Source organism: Globicephala melas, chromosome 2 (assembly GCF_963455315.2).
Source record: "Globicephala melas chromosome 2, mGloMel1.2, whole genome shotgun sequence".
NCBI classification, from domain to species: Eukaryota; Metazoa; Chordata; class Mammalia; order Artiodactyla; family Delphinidae; genus Globicephala; species Globicephala melas.
This window is the reverse complement of record NC_083315.2, coordinates 25,499,476-25,512,902: the sequence shown is the minus strand read 5'-3', so window position 1 is coordinate 25,512,902 and position 13,427 is coordinate 25,499,476. Positions and strand designations below refer to the sequence as shown.

Sequence of the window (13,427 nt, the reverse complement as noted above, 5' to 3'; positions counted from 1 at the left end):
CACCCCAAGATGTTGGAGTGAAACCAGCCCATCTTCTCGGGTCCGGAAGCTCATGGGCTCTGCACACGCTTGCAGGGACCCGGGAGCCTGCGACAAGACGCACACACCACCGAGGCCCCATGCGGTTGCCTCTGCACTGTGTTTTACCAGATCCGAGCTGGTTTGGAGTCCAACTACCACTTGATAAAGCCCGCAGAGGAAGAGCTGTTGCTACTTCCATTTTGCAAACGAGCAAACCAGGGCCAAGAGCTCTGCCAGAGATCTAACAAGGTCAGCTTCGCTCCCGCACCCACAGTGGGCATGAGTAAGTCCTCACCAAATGTATTGCCCTTCCTTCCCGAACCCCGAGGCCACTTGTGTGTTCTGAGCAGCTGTAGGGGGAGAGTCTGGGTCGGCCTCTGCCCTGGTGCCCCCAGCCCACCCCGCCATGCCCACAGACTTCCCTGGGCCTCCTCTCCTGGTGATAGGGCGCCCTGTCCTGCCTTCTCTCCCCTCAGGGACCATGACACCTGTCCTTGCCTGGGCCATAGCCCCAGGGAACAGCTGGGCCTCAGTTACAGGGTTGCATCCTCACGTCAAAGACCACCCGCCACCCAACCCCTCTGCCCGGGGTTAACGGGGCTCGGCCTCGGGAGTTGGGGGCTGGGGGGCTCGGCCTCGGGAGTTGGGGGGTGGGTGCCCCCCCAGCCCTTCTCAAACCCCTGGCTCTCACTTCCAGGGCCTGGCGTGTGGCTGCCCCACAGCCTAGGAGACCTCTGTCCCCCCGCCTGCTCTGGCCTCGCAGTGGAGGGTCTTCAAGAATCTCGCATCTGACGCCTCCCAACTTTTCTCCCACCCCGGACCCCTGCTATTCCCCAAACTGTGTTTTCACCCAACAAACCACAGTTGCTGCATCATTTGTTTTCCAGATGTGATCAAAGATGGGCGGAGCTGCTCAGACGTCCCTGAGCATCAGGAGAAACTCGCTGGCTCTGCTGGGCGATGCCCTGGAGAGCCAGGGAACTCCTTCCTCGACATGCATTTGTGAGCAAGTACTGGACACTTTTTACCCACTTATACTTGTCTCTTGTGGCTGCTGGAATGAGTGACCGCAAACCTGGTGGCTCTGTCCTCGCAGATCTGGAGGCCAGGTGTCTGTGGGCAGGCAGGGCTGGTTCCCAACGGGAGGCTCCGGGGAGAGTCTCCTCCTCGCCTCTTGGGGTGCTGGTGGCTGTCTGCATCCTCGGCACATGTGGCTTGTAGAAGCAACCCTTCCAACCCTGGCCTTCCCCACTCTGTCCAGGGTCTGTTTCCCAGAGAAAACTTCACACATCGTTAGAGTTCAACACATAAATTTGGGGGGACACAAAATGCAGCCCGTAACACTCAGTATTTCCAATAAAACAAGGATATTTAGACCCACCTTCTAAACGATTCCCAAACTACAGAACCATCGAACTTCAGAAACGGGAGGAACATCAACGTCCATCCAGCCCAGGACCCGCGGGATGGGTGAGACTCCTCCACGGTCCTTCCCAAATGTCTCCCGAGCATCTTAGGGAACTCCTCTGTCCCCCGTCTCCCGAGGCAGCCCCAGACCCCTCGGGTGGCCCTGCGGTCCGGGAGCGTCATCCTGCTGAGCTGCCGTCGGGCTCCCCACCCCACCTCACCCCCTGCCCCCAGCACACATGCCGGCCCTGGGGCCGCTTGGAGCAGGTCCGAACCCCTTTCCAGGGGCGGCTCTTCAGCTGTGCAGCAGCCACTGTTCGGGTCTTCCTGCTCTGGGCTGAACGCCCCCCCTGCAGTGTCTTCCTTGTCACCCTTCTCTGGGCAGGTTCCAGTCCATCTCTACCCTTCACCGAGAAGGTGAGGCGCCTGGAAATGAAAGCAATGGCCGTGTCTATGCTGTTCATCCATCCTATGAAATCAGCCCCGCCGCTGGGATAACAGCACTGCGCAGGACGCATGGAGTCCAGCGGTCCTGACACTCATGTTCTGGCGGGGGCGGGGGGAGGAATGGTGGACGCAGAGGAACAAGCAAGGGACAGGGCGGAGCCATGCTCCCTGGAGTGGAAGCACGACCGTCAATAGTGAGGCAGGCGCTCTGGGCTGAGATCCAATGACAAGGATAGCAGCTCAGGCAAAGTCCCTAAGGTAGCAGAGCCCCCCTCCTGCACACCCCCTTCCCAAAGGCCCCACCAGCTCCTTTCTCTCTCCAGACCTTAGGTGCCTCTGAAGCAGGGCCAGCCCAGGGGCAGCTCAGCCAGTGCAGGCCCACCCAAGGTCATCGCCCTGGGAAGGAGGCTCGTCCTTAAAGACAGATTCCAGAATTTCAGTGGCTTCGAGGAGAGAGGATTATGTAGCAGTTTAGGCAGCCCACACTTCTCTGGACAAGCACGGGGTCCGGGTGTTTGGCGCCTTCCCCAAAGGTATGAGGCTGCTTCTGACCAGGACGAACCACGAGCCTAAAGATGGGCACAGAGGGTGCTTAAAAGGCAGGCTCTGCAGTCCTGGCTCCAGTGAACCCCGAACTCTCCCTGGGCCTGAAATGCCCACTACCCACATGGTCTTAGAAGCCCTGGACACTGAGAGACCCGGCTGAAACGTCATGTCCAGCTGCCTCTGCCCCCGGCAGGGTGAGTCCCCATCCCAGGGGGTACCAGCTCTCCAGTGGGCACCCCCTCCCCAGCAGCGATCATCTGTGCTCACGTTAGTCCCCGATACAGGGAGCTTTCAAAGTGGAGGCTTTCTTGCATCACCAGCGCCTAACACTGTGTCAGGAAATAATGGTGAAGGAAGAAAAGAGAGAAGGAGGGGAAGATGCAAGGACAAAGGAGTCCCTGAGCTCCAGCAGGAGCCCGGCTCTCAGGGTGAGTGTCGGCTCCTGTTTGCACACTCGGGCGGCTCCCATCTCCCCCTGAGCCTGCTGTGACCTTCCCCCCATCCTCACAGGCCCACGGGGAGGCGTGGGGCTCAAGGAAACACTGTGGGAGGAATGAATGAGTGAGTGAATGTCACCGCCATCACCACCTCGCTGTCGTGACCACACGGGTCTGGATGCAGGAAAACTAGTACTCCTTGAGAGCACTGGCATCCCCTCCCCGAGAACTGACTTCCTTCTGGGCCAAAGGTCAGAAAGGTGGGGGCTCCATGTTGGCTCTCAGGGGGCAGAGCAGGTGGGGGGCCGTGGGTCACCCAGCAGAGTACTGTCTGTTCCCAAAGTGACTCAGACTGGACTTGGGTGACAGCAGCCTCCCAGTGTGGGCTGCAGAGCCTGTGCTCGCCACCCTGCTCCACCCCCCAGCACTGCGCCCCCTTCCTAGTGGGCCAGAGGAGGCTCAGGCCTGGGGCACTGGGCAGAACCATGGCTTCGGGGCAGGTAAGGGTTTCATACTCTTCTTGGCTTCTCAACCTTGGCCATACAAGCACCTGGGAGCATGAAGCAGGTGGCTTAGCCCGGGATCCCTGGACCAAGGAGAGGGTCATAACATCATGGAGGGGGAGGCCCACACGTGGCCTTTCTCAAAAGCTCTGCAGGTGCTTTAGTTGGCAACCAGGAGTGAGAATCACAGCTTATAGAGAAGGCTCGGGCTGGAAGGGCAAAGGTGATGCAGGAAGCTCGTGCCAGTGCCCTAGGGCGGGGTCATCTGAGTGGGAAAGAGACCCAAGCGCCCGAGATAGCCAACAGCGGCAGGTGAGCAAGACGGAGCTTGCAGAGGCACTCGGGCCCTTTCCCAAGTTGTGGTAATAATGGAGCAGAACACAGGAGGGGCAGGTGAGGTCACCTGTGCTGGGTAATGCCGGGGGTTGGGGGAGGGCCCTGGTTTCCCAGGAGTGGGCTGCTCCCTCTGGAGCGTGACCACCCAGCAGAGTCCTGGTGAAGGGGAGGGGTAGGGCAGCCATATTCATGACCCCCAAACTCAGAACCCGAACAGGTTGACAGAAAATGGGGCTGGATAATTTATCTGGATTGTTCCTGAGAATCTAGGGCATAGCTTGTATCTGTTGAGAACATACTCTTAACTTCTTTTTTGGGGGGGAGTGGGGTGCTTGGAGAGAGAAGCATTGATCTGAAATCTTATCAACTGGTACAAGTGGCCTGACATCTAAATGGTTGTTTGTCCTACCAGTTACCTGCCCTGGAATCTATTTCCCTCCTACACCGAGAGGGAAAGAACTTTGTGATGGTTAACTTTAATGTGGCATCTTGGCTGGGCTAAATGGAGCTGGGGAAACTGTTAATGGGTGCGTGTGTGAGGGTGTGTCCAGCAGCCCTGAGCATGTGACCGGGTTCAGCAGATTTCTCTCCCCATTGTGGGTAGGCATCACCCAATCCACTGAGGGTCCCAAACAGAACAAAAAGGGAGAGGAAGGGCAAGTTCACTCTCTGGTTTGAGCTGAGACATCCACCTTCTCCTGCCCTCGGACATGGGTCTGGTTTGAGCCTTCAGACTAAGATCAGGACTTACCCTGTCAGCTCCCGAGGCTCAGGCTTTGGTTTGGACTGAACTACGTCCCCAGGTCTCCCGGGTCTCCACCCACAGCAGGCAGGTCCTGGGGCTTCTCTGCCTCCTCCGTAATGCATGAGCTGATTCCTATAACAAATCTCCTCGTGTCTCTACAGACCCTACCGGTTCTGTGGCTCTGTTTCTCTGGAGAACCCGAATACAGAACAGCTGGGATGTTATCATATGCGGACTGTCTTCATGGTTCTTAGAAGCCGGGGCATAAGGTGCCCTCTCTCTCCAGTCACACATCTTCCCGTCGAGTGTGAAGTTGTAGAGATTCCTTTTCACCCCATCGGCAGCACGGGAGCCACCTCCTCCCTGCAGAGGTCATGCCTCTTGTGGGAGGGAGCCTGCCAGGTCTCCGGGCATCTAGTGCAGATGGTGGGAGGGTTTGTACTAAACCAACCCCAATCCAGAAATCCACACGCCCTGAGCTCAACGGGTTTACAATCTAGGGTAAATGTTGATGAGTTTTATTTTGTTATGTGGGGTCCTGAGGAAGGAGACTTGGCCTTGTTCACAAGGAATTACAATACGAGATGCACTTTGAGAGACTCATATTAGAGGGAGATGTTTAGTATATGTTAAGGATATGTTAAGGGTATATGTTAAGGATATATGGGTATATATGGGTATATGTTAAGGGTATATGTTAAGGATCCACAGCATGCTAGGTCCTGTTCGGGAGGGCTTCCTGGAGGAGGAGGCATTTGATATGGACCTTAGAAGGCCTGTCAGGAATAGATATAAATTAAGATTTAAAAGATACAGGGACAATTCAGTGAAGAAAATGTATTATTTAGTATATGGAATTTGAAACATCTGTTTTGACCAGAGGTAGCATAATTCATTAAAATTAATGCCTGGAAGGATTTGGAGGAATTTTTGCTTTAGTTGAGATTAGTTTTGTTTTCACCAAAGTGGTTTCACCCCAACCAGTTCCCGTAAATGTATCAGTTCAGTTCTGCTTAGCCAAATGTCAGTTTTGTGTGTGATTCACATTCCAGGCACTCGGGGTGAGTGTCGGCTCCTGTTTGCAGGACAGCAGCGAACAGGTCAGCTCCGCTCTGCATCCACGCTGGCGATGAAATGCGACTGTTCATCTCTGTCAGGTGATCGTTCGATGTTTAGGTGAACTGACAGCAACTCAAACAATTTCCAAGCCACAGTCACACTAAAAACTGAAATATCGAACTAAACAAAACTTCAGAGAAATATTCAACAACGGCTAAGAACATCTTATCCAATGTGAATCCCTGTAATCCTGTGAAGTGTCTTTAGAAATAATTTTCTGGGAAATTGGGAAATACCAGCAAGCGGACCATTTGCAGAACTAGTCTCAGCAAATGGATTTTCAGAGGTGGCTTTCGGAGCCCCTGGTTTCCTGATGTGACCTCGAGCCGCCTTGGCTCCTGGGAGGCTTCTAGCTCGCTCTCCTTATCCTCTCGGGGTCTAGATGGGGCAGGGAAGCTTCAGGACTAGGGGCTGGGTAACCTGGGCCACCCCCCCCACCACCACCAAGGTTATCCAGGCCCCCTGGAGCCAACGTGAAGCTCTTTTTCTGTCCCCTGCAGTGTCCGGTGTAAAGAGAAAGTCACTAAAACACAGGCCGGCAGATTTAAGAAGATGGTGAAGCCCTGGTCCCCACCAGACCCCTCCCCAGGGCTCCTTCCTCCAAGGGTGGGCCCACCGGGACGCCCCCTGGAAAGCAGCTGCGGTCCATCCAGGTCCTTCTCTCATCCGAGGCCTGAAGTAAGTCACTTCCTCTCCCAGACCCCCAGATTCCCGTTCTGTTCCCCAGGCAATAGATGAAGAGATATTTTTGCTGCTTTCTTCCTGCCTTGTGGCCCCATCGAACACTTTTCGGCAACAGCTCGGCAGGGATGAGCCTCAGGGGTCCCACCTCTCACCCCAGCCTGACCCCCACCTCCCTGGACTGCTGGTGGCTTTACCTCTCTCCTTCCCTCTGTAAGTTCTAACCGTCCATGAACTGCTTGCATTGTTCTCCGTAGAACATATTTTACACACACGAGAATATGGAGAATAAAGTAACATCCCTGTATTAGCATCCTAGAACCAGGCAGCCTAGGAAGCAAAACCTGGAGGCATTGATCAAGAGCCTCCCGGATCCCTCCTCCTCCTCCAGAGGAAGCACCAGTCCTGAACTTGGAGTTTACTGAGTAGTGTTTTTTTTTTTTTTTTTTTTTCTGTACGCGGGCCTCTCACCGTTGTGGCCTCTCCCGTTGCGGAGCACAGGCTCCGGACATGGCTCACGGGCCCAGCCGCTCCGCGGCATGTGGGATCCTCCCGGACCGGGGCACGAACCCATGTCCCCTGCATTGGCAGGCGGACTCTCAACCACTGCGCCACCAGGGAAGCCCCCTGAGTAGTGTTTTTAAGGAAAGAAAACCAGTTTTATACTCCACAGACTTGAGCCACTGTCCACAGAGCTTTGGGCCTCATGGGACAGTAAGATGTCAAAATTAATGTTGGGCACTTGTGGAATTCCCCACACTTCAGAGGAAGTACGTGAAAGAAAAAAAAACTCACAAAACTATCACTTATCATCATAGTCACTTCATGAAAGAAAGGACATTTAACACAAACTATAGAAAGAGCATATTCTCAGAATTTAAGAAACTGAATACATTAGGTTCGTCAAAACGTCTTTATTTTTCTTGTTTCCACACAGAGCCTGGAACACTTCCTCCTGGACCGGCCTGGCATTTAGGAACCTCTCATTTAGAAACTAACTTCTATGACCTGCGTCCCTAAGAGGATGGGGACTTTCTTGGCGGGGGGAAGCACCTGGGGGAACCACCCCCATCCAGGATGGGTGCCTGCTGCTGCCACCGTCCCCTCCTCTGATTGTGCCCCACTTCTGTCTCCCGTCTTATCTCCTCCAGATGCTCCAGCCCCTCCCCCCCAGAACCCTCAGGGACAGGAGCCTCCTGCCTTTCTTCTCTGTCTCCCCACCCTCCAACCCAGGCCCAAAGAAAGGACTTCGGCCAGACCCTGAGTCAGGGCTAGGATGGACGGGGCAGCCCTCTGTGAGGTCACGGGAGGCTGAGTGACCCACTGAAAATGTCCCCAAATGGAACAACTTCATCGATACCATAGCTGCACCTGGGTAGCGTGATACCGCTCCCACTGCACTGGGACAGAGCTGTCACTCACCCGCCCACGTGCCGGAATGAGGGGGATGGTAAAGGGCCGGGCAGGTATTTTGCAATAACTCCTCAGGTAAGCGGGTTCTGCCTCTCCCCACCCTGCGCTGAGAACCTTTGCCTTGGCTCTGGCTAGGATGATTTTCGTTGCTGTTTTTTTTTGGTTTGTGTTTTGTTTTGTTTTGTTTTTTTCTTTTAGCCGTGCTGCATGGCTTGAAGGATCTTAGTTCCCCGACCAAGTATCAAACCCACGCCCTGGGCAATGAAAGCACAGAGTCCTAACCACCGGCCTGCCAGGGAATTCCCCGGCTAAGAGAGTTTTTTAAAAACACAGCAACAGCACAGAAACCCAAGTTCAAATGGTACCTCAGCTTGACGCGGGGGGCGGTGCTGCAGGCAGACCCTCGTCTCCCATCTCCATGTTCTGGACTCCCCCCACCCCTCCATGGGCGCTCCCCAGCCTGGGAGCCACTTCAGAGCCCCCCACCACAAAAAGGCCCTGAGAGGCTGCAGCCAAGGGGTCTGGGGGGGCCCCTTCCTCCCTGAGCCGTGTCCTCCTCAGATCTGACTGGGAAACGCCCCCCCAAGTGCAGCCCCCTGCCCTTTACCCATCACAGCACCTCTCGTCCTTCCCGTTCCCACCTGTCCTGCCCTCCTTCAGGTGGGGCAGGGCCGGTCCTCCGGGGCCACCACCTTCACTGTAGAAGATCCCATGTCTCAAAGGCAGGACAAACACACGCGTGCGTGCACGCGCTCACATATGCACGCATGTACACACGCATCTTTTTCTTTTAGCTCGAGCCTGAAGAACAGTTGGCTACATGCAAAGGATGATAAACTTCGTTTGTGGTGCAGGTATGTCCCAGCCCTTGGTCCAGGCTCCGGCCTCAGGTCCTGACCAGAAGCTTAGGCAAACCCTCGGGTCCCCTCCATCCCCCTCCATCCCCCTCCATCCCCCTCCATCCCCCTCCATCCCCCTCCATCCCCCTCCATCCCCCTCCCACCCCGTGGCGCTCACCAGCCTCCTCGTCCACGGGCATCAGACGGGGGTCTACTGGCCGTGTCCCCCACTAGGGCCAAGTGAAAGAGGGAGAGGCTCAACAGAACCCCATCATCTGGGGCCCTTGGACACCCCCCATTCAAGCGCAGTGTCACCACCTCGAAGCTCAGATCCCTTTTATTCCAATCACCACGTCACTTTGGGGTCCTCACAACAGCCCTGCGAGGTACGGAGCACCCCCGTCGTACGAGCACACGAGGTCTCGCCGGACAGAGAGCAGATCCCGGGCCCAGGAGAGGCCAGGGGTCCCCACGGGGAGGCCCCTCCCACCCACCACCTAGACTGTCCCTTGGCGTCCCCGGCTCAGAAGCCGGGCCGGACCCCGCAGCAGGCCCGGCGTCAGGCAGGAGGGGGCGGCGGTCGGGAGGCTTCACTTCAGCATGAGGACGCGCACGAACTCCTCGTAGCTCACCTGCCCGTCCTGGTCCACGTCAGCTTCCCGGATCATGATGTCCAACTCCTCCTGGGACACCTCCAGCTGGGCCATGGCCTGCTTGAGCTCATCCATGCTGATGTGGCCGTCACCATCCAGGTCAAAGGCATGGAAGGCTGTCCTCAAGTCATCCTCTCTGGCCCGGGCCTGAACCCCCTTGGCTATCACTGCCAGGAACTCCTGGGAGCTGATGACACCATCCCCGTCTGCATCGTCCCTGGCGATGAACCCTTTCAGCGCGGCCTCTGACGGGTTCAGGCCCCGCTCCTGCATCACGGCGCCCAGCTCCTGGGTGCTGATGGCACTGTCTTTGTCCTTGTCGAACCTGTGGAAGGTCTCCAGGAACTTGGCCGCCTGCTCTTTGGACAGCTGCTCAGCCATGTCTCTCGCATCTTCTACAGAGCTTGCTGCCAACCCGCCCAAGGGGCTCACGTCAGAGCTGGGACAAGCGGCGGGACCGAGGCTCTGTCGGCATGAGGACAGAGCTCCAGCGGCAGCCTTGCCACAGGATGGGAACCTCTCCTTTTCTGAAAATCCGAGCAAAGGGAGCAAGAAGACTCCCTCCCCACCCCACGTCCTAGGGTGAAATCCTCCTCCTAGGGAGGGACAGCCGAGAAATGCAGGAATTGGAGCGGCCGGTCTGCCCAGGAGAGGTGGCAGGCACCCCGGGCCTCACCTACTCCCGATGGCCAACCACGGCACCCCAGAGGCTTTTGCCCATGTGACTCCCACAGGGACCCTGGCCAAGCTGGGGAGGGGGGCTCAAGAGGGATTTCCCAATTTTAGAGACGGGTGGGAAGGGGAGAGGAGCCTCCCTCAGTGGACATGGCAGACACTGGAGGAGTGGAAGGGCTGTGTCCAGCGTTCCTGTGCTCTCTCGGGGCTGCTGGCCAGCTCTCATCCCATGGGGCGGGGCTGGTGGAGGGCAGATGGTGGTAGAATTGAGTGGGATTCTCCCAGAATGGCACTGCGGGCGTCATCGCCCTCCAGCCCAGTGTGGCTGGCAGATCCTTAGGCGGGGATGCGGCTGCCTGCCTTTTTGCTTAGGGAAAGCGGGGAGCCAGTTGCATGCAGAGCCTGGTGCACAGGTGGTGCTGAGACTTGTTTATTAACTGAATGTTCAAAGTGTGATTTCAGAGCTGAGGAGAAGCCTTCCTGTCCCTGCAGAAGACTCCTCCTCTAGCTCCCCAGTTTCTCTGATTCCGTTCTATTAAGACCAGGGTTCTCTACAGAGACACCAGGAAGGAGGGGACCCTTCATTTACGATCTCAGAGGGGTCCTGCCTGGGAGCTGCGGGAAGACTGGAAAGCACTGGGCTGGAGTAGGCAGCCCCTGAAGATGCCAGGGGGTAGGAGGATGTAGAATCGGGTGGCTGAAGCTGTGAACTTGGCCTGGCTCGTGGGTTTACTAAGTCAGCCCCAAGCGCAGAAACCCGTTTAGGAAACTCCCTGGACCCATGGTCTTACCTGTTTCATCGCTGCCCACTGCTCTGTGTAGCAGAGTTTAGATCAAGAGCTCGGGCCGTGGGGACCCTGCAGGAGGAGGGGCATCCCCTTCCTGGAGGATGTTGAGTCCCCTGCAGCTGTGACAGGACGGGTGACCCCCTCCAGGGCGGCTGGGTGAGCCCTTGGGGCGGAAGAGGCTTCACGTGCAGTAGCCGTGTGTCTGTGTGAGAGTGACGTGTGTGCATGAGTGTGTGTTGGTGGGAGGTGTGCAGGCCTCCAGAGCCAGCGCGAGGGCAGGTGGCTTCAGCTTCCCAGGGCCCTGACCCGGGAATACACGCCAGTGCGTCCACTGCTGTTTGGGTTTTGTGGGTGAAATACCGAGGAACCTGCAGGACAGGTCTTGGAGGCTCCTCTGCCTCCCCCGACTTGCAGGGACCTGCCCGTCCCTCCCCCTGTGCCAGTCTCCCCGGGGACGGCCCTGCCCTGCCCTTGCCCAGGGAGATCCACCCCGGGAAGCGAGAGCGGACACCGTGTGGGAGTCGCTGTCATCCCGGGAGACTAACCCTGGCTCCGTGCCCTTCTTCAGGCCAGTAGAGATGGCGGGTGATCGGGCTGCCCTCCCAGGAGCCCTGCTGGGCCCGCACCCTGAACACAGGGCTCCCACCGAGGCCACAGAGCAGGTGGTTGATCACTGCCTTTGGACCCAGGAAGCTGTGGGTACGGGGCTGGCTCCCCACAAGGCTGGGGCAGGTAACTTCGCCTCCCCTGTGGTAGATGTCGGGTCCTGTTTCCCACCAGCCATCTCATGGTTCCCAAGCTCACCCACCCTTATTGTTATCCCGCGTCTGAGCACCACCGCCCTGGGTCCCTTGAGCATCTTGCTTCCAAAGCCTGTACATAAGCCACAGATACGTTTCCAGGTCTCTTCTTGGACAGATGTTTAATTATTAAAACCATCTACATATTTGCAGTGATTATCCATCACTGCAATTTTCCCAACCGCCGTGGTTCACGGTCTCACCAATCCAGACGCCCTTTACCTCTCACCCCTAACTCGAATCTCAGCCTTCTTTTTCCTCTGATGGGATTCATTCCTACACCCACCTCCTCTCGTAACTCTTTTAACTCTTTTACATTCTAAGAAGTGGCCCTGAGGCTTTTGTCTTATCTACACAGCTGGTGTGTCTCCTTTCCATCCTCCCTCATCATAAGACCCTAGGAGCCCTTTCTATGCCACCATAGCTGTGGTCTCTCTGCCACAATCCTGTCCAGCCAACCAAGTTTCCTAGAAACAGAATGTGTTTCCCATACTGCTTCTTTCTTTAGGGAAATTGCTCTTTCCTGCTCTGGAGCCTCGTATCAGCTTTAACTGGTCGACAGTGAGGGAGAGCTCTGTACATGATACAACACGGCCCCTGGTACTCTGCCACCCTCGGGGATGGGTTGATGAGGACCTTTTGCATCTGTGTTCAGTGATGTCAGTTGTCACCAGCTTTACCCTTTCCTTGGACATCCATCCCCGCCTGTCAACACCTCATTGCCTAACCTGGTAGAGCCACGCCTATGCCTCTGCCCCATTTATCTGGGGGAGAGGGTGACGTTCATATTCACACCTGAGCTCCTGTGTGCCAGGTGCCATGCAAAGGGCTCTAAAGGGTGATCTCATCTTGTCCTCACTGTTTATTCCTATGTTCCAGATGAAGCAACTGAGGCTCAGAGAAGTCACAAAACAGGTTCATGGAAGAGCCGGGAATTTGCATCTGGATTTGCCTAACTGCAGAGCCCAACCCCTTCTGTCCCGCATCACGCATCACGGCACAGCTCAGCTTCTGATAACCGACCTTCACACGCCAGCTGCTGAGGACAGCCAGGCCCTGCCCCCGCAGCCCTTGGAGCCCTGGTGAGAGCTGGCAGCCAGGCTCGACCACTCCATCAACACCTGACTGCATGAACTGTGGCAAAGCACGGGCACAGCTCTGCTCAGGGACCTGGCTTTGCTCTGGCAGAAGGGCGGGGGCTGTGGATTGATGGTAAGACCAGAGACGAGCCTGAAGGAGTTGTGTTTCAATCCCCACTCTCTGCCTCTCACCAAGTGCCTGGCTGGGCGGCACAGCCCAGATGATGCTGGTTACCTGATTCGAGTCAGTTTTACAGTTTCAATTAGCTAACTGGGTCAGTGGATTTGGTGGTACACAGGCGGTTCTCAGGACTTCTCTATGAAGCCCTTGGAAACAATTTTACCGAGAACGCCGTCATTTTGCAACATCCTTTCAGCATCACCTGCCGCCGTCAGTACTCATTAAGTCTACCACTGTTCTCCTATCTTCCGGAACATTGTGTGACAAGCTGCCCTCTGATCTAGCTTGACCTCCTCTCTATCTTGAGACCCTCATCTCTGGCTCCGCAGATTCCTTTGAACTTGAGGTTTTCCCCCTAATTTTATTCCAATTTCTTCACCCGTGTTAGTAATGGCTGTGCTTGGTGAACAGGTGGAAACAATGCAGGTGTTTTGAAGATCTCTAGCCTTTAACTCTCCTTTCATAGCTTTCTTCACTTTTTAAAAGCATGCCTGACCACTTTCTGGCATCTTGAAAAGAGAGTGGAGCTTTTTCTCCTTCCTTGGTCCTCCGTTTTATTATAATTTTAACATCCTTCTGTTCTGTTCTGGCCGGAGTTCTCCTTGTCCTGCTCTCCACGCCCTCCCCCAGATCCTGGCTTGACTCGCCTGCTTGATTCCACAGCCCGCAGGATCAGAAAAGGCAGGTGTTTGCTGTTATGTGATTCTCTCTTTTTCTTGTTCGTAGAGCCTGTCATTTATACTGGCCCATTTCCCTT

General features: G+C 56.0%; 1 protein-coding gene across 1 annotated transcript; it reads right to left on the bottom strand.

Moving 5' to 3' along the window:
• Positions 1-9,084: 9,084 nt before the first annotated feature.
• On the bottom strand, positions 9,085-9,528 carry LOC115842197 (calmodulin-like). Its single transcript, XM_060293689.1, has one exon. It carries the CDS (start codon positions 9,526-9,528, stop codon positions 9,085-9,087), a length of 444 nt encoding a protein of 147 aa, XP_060149672.1.
• Positions 9,529-13,427: the final 3,899 nt, after the last annotated feature.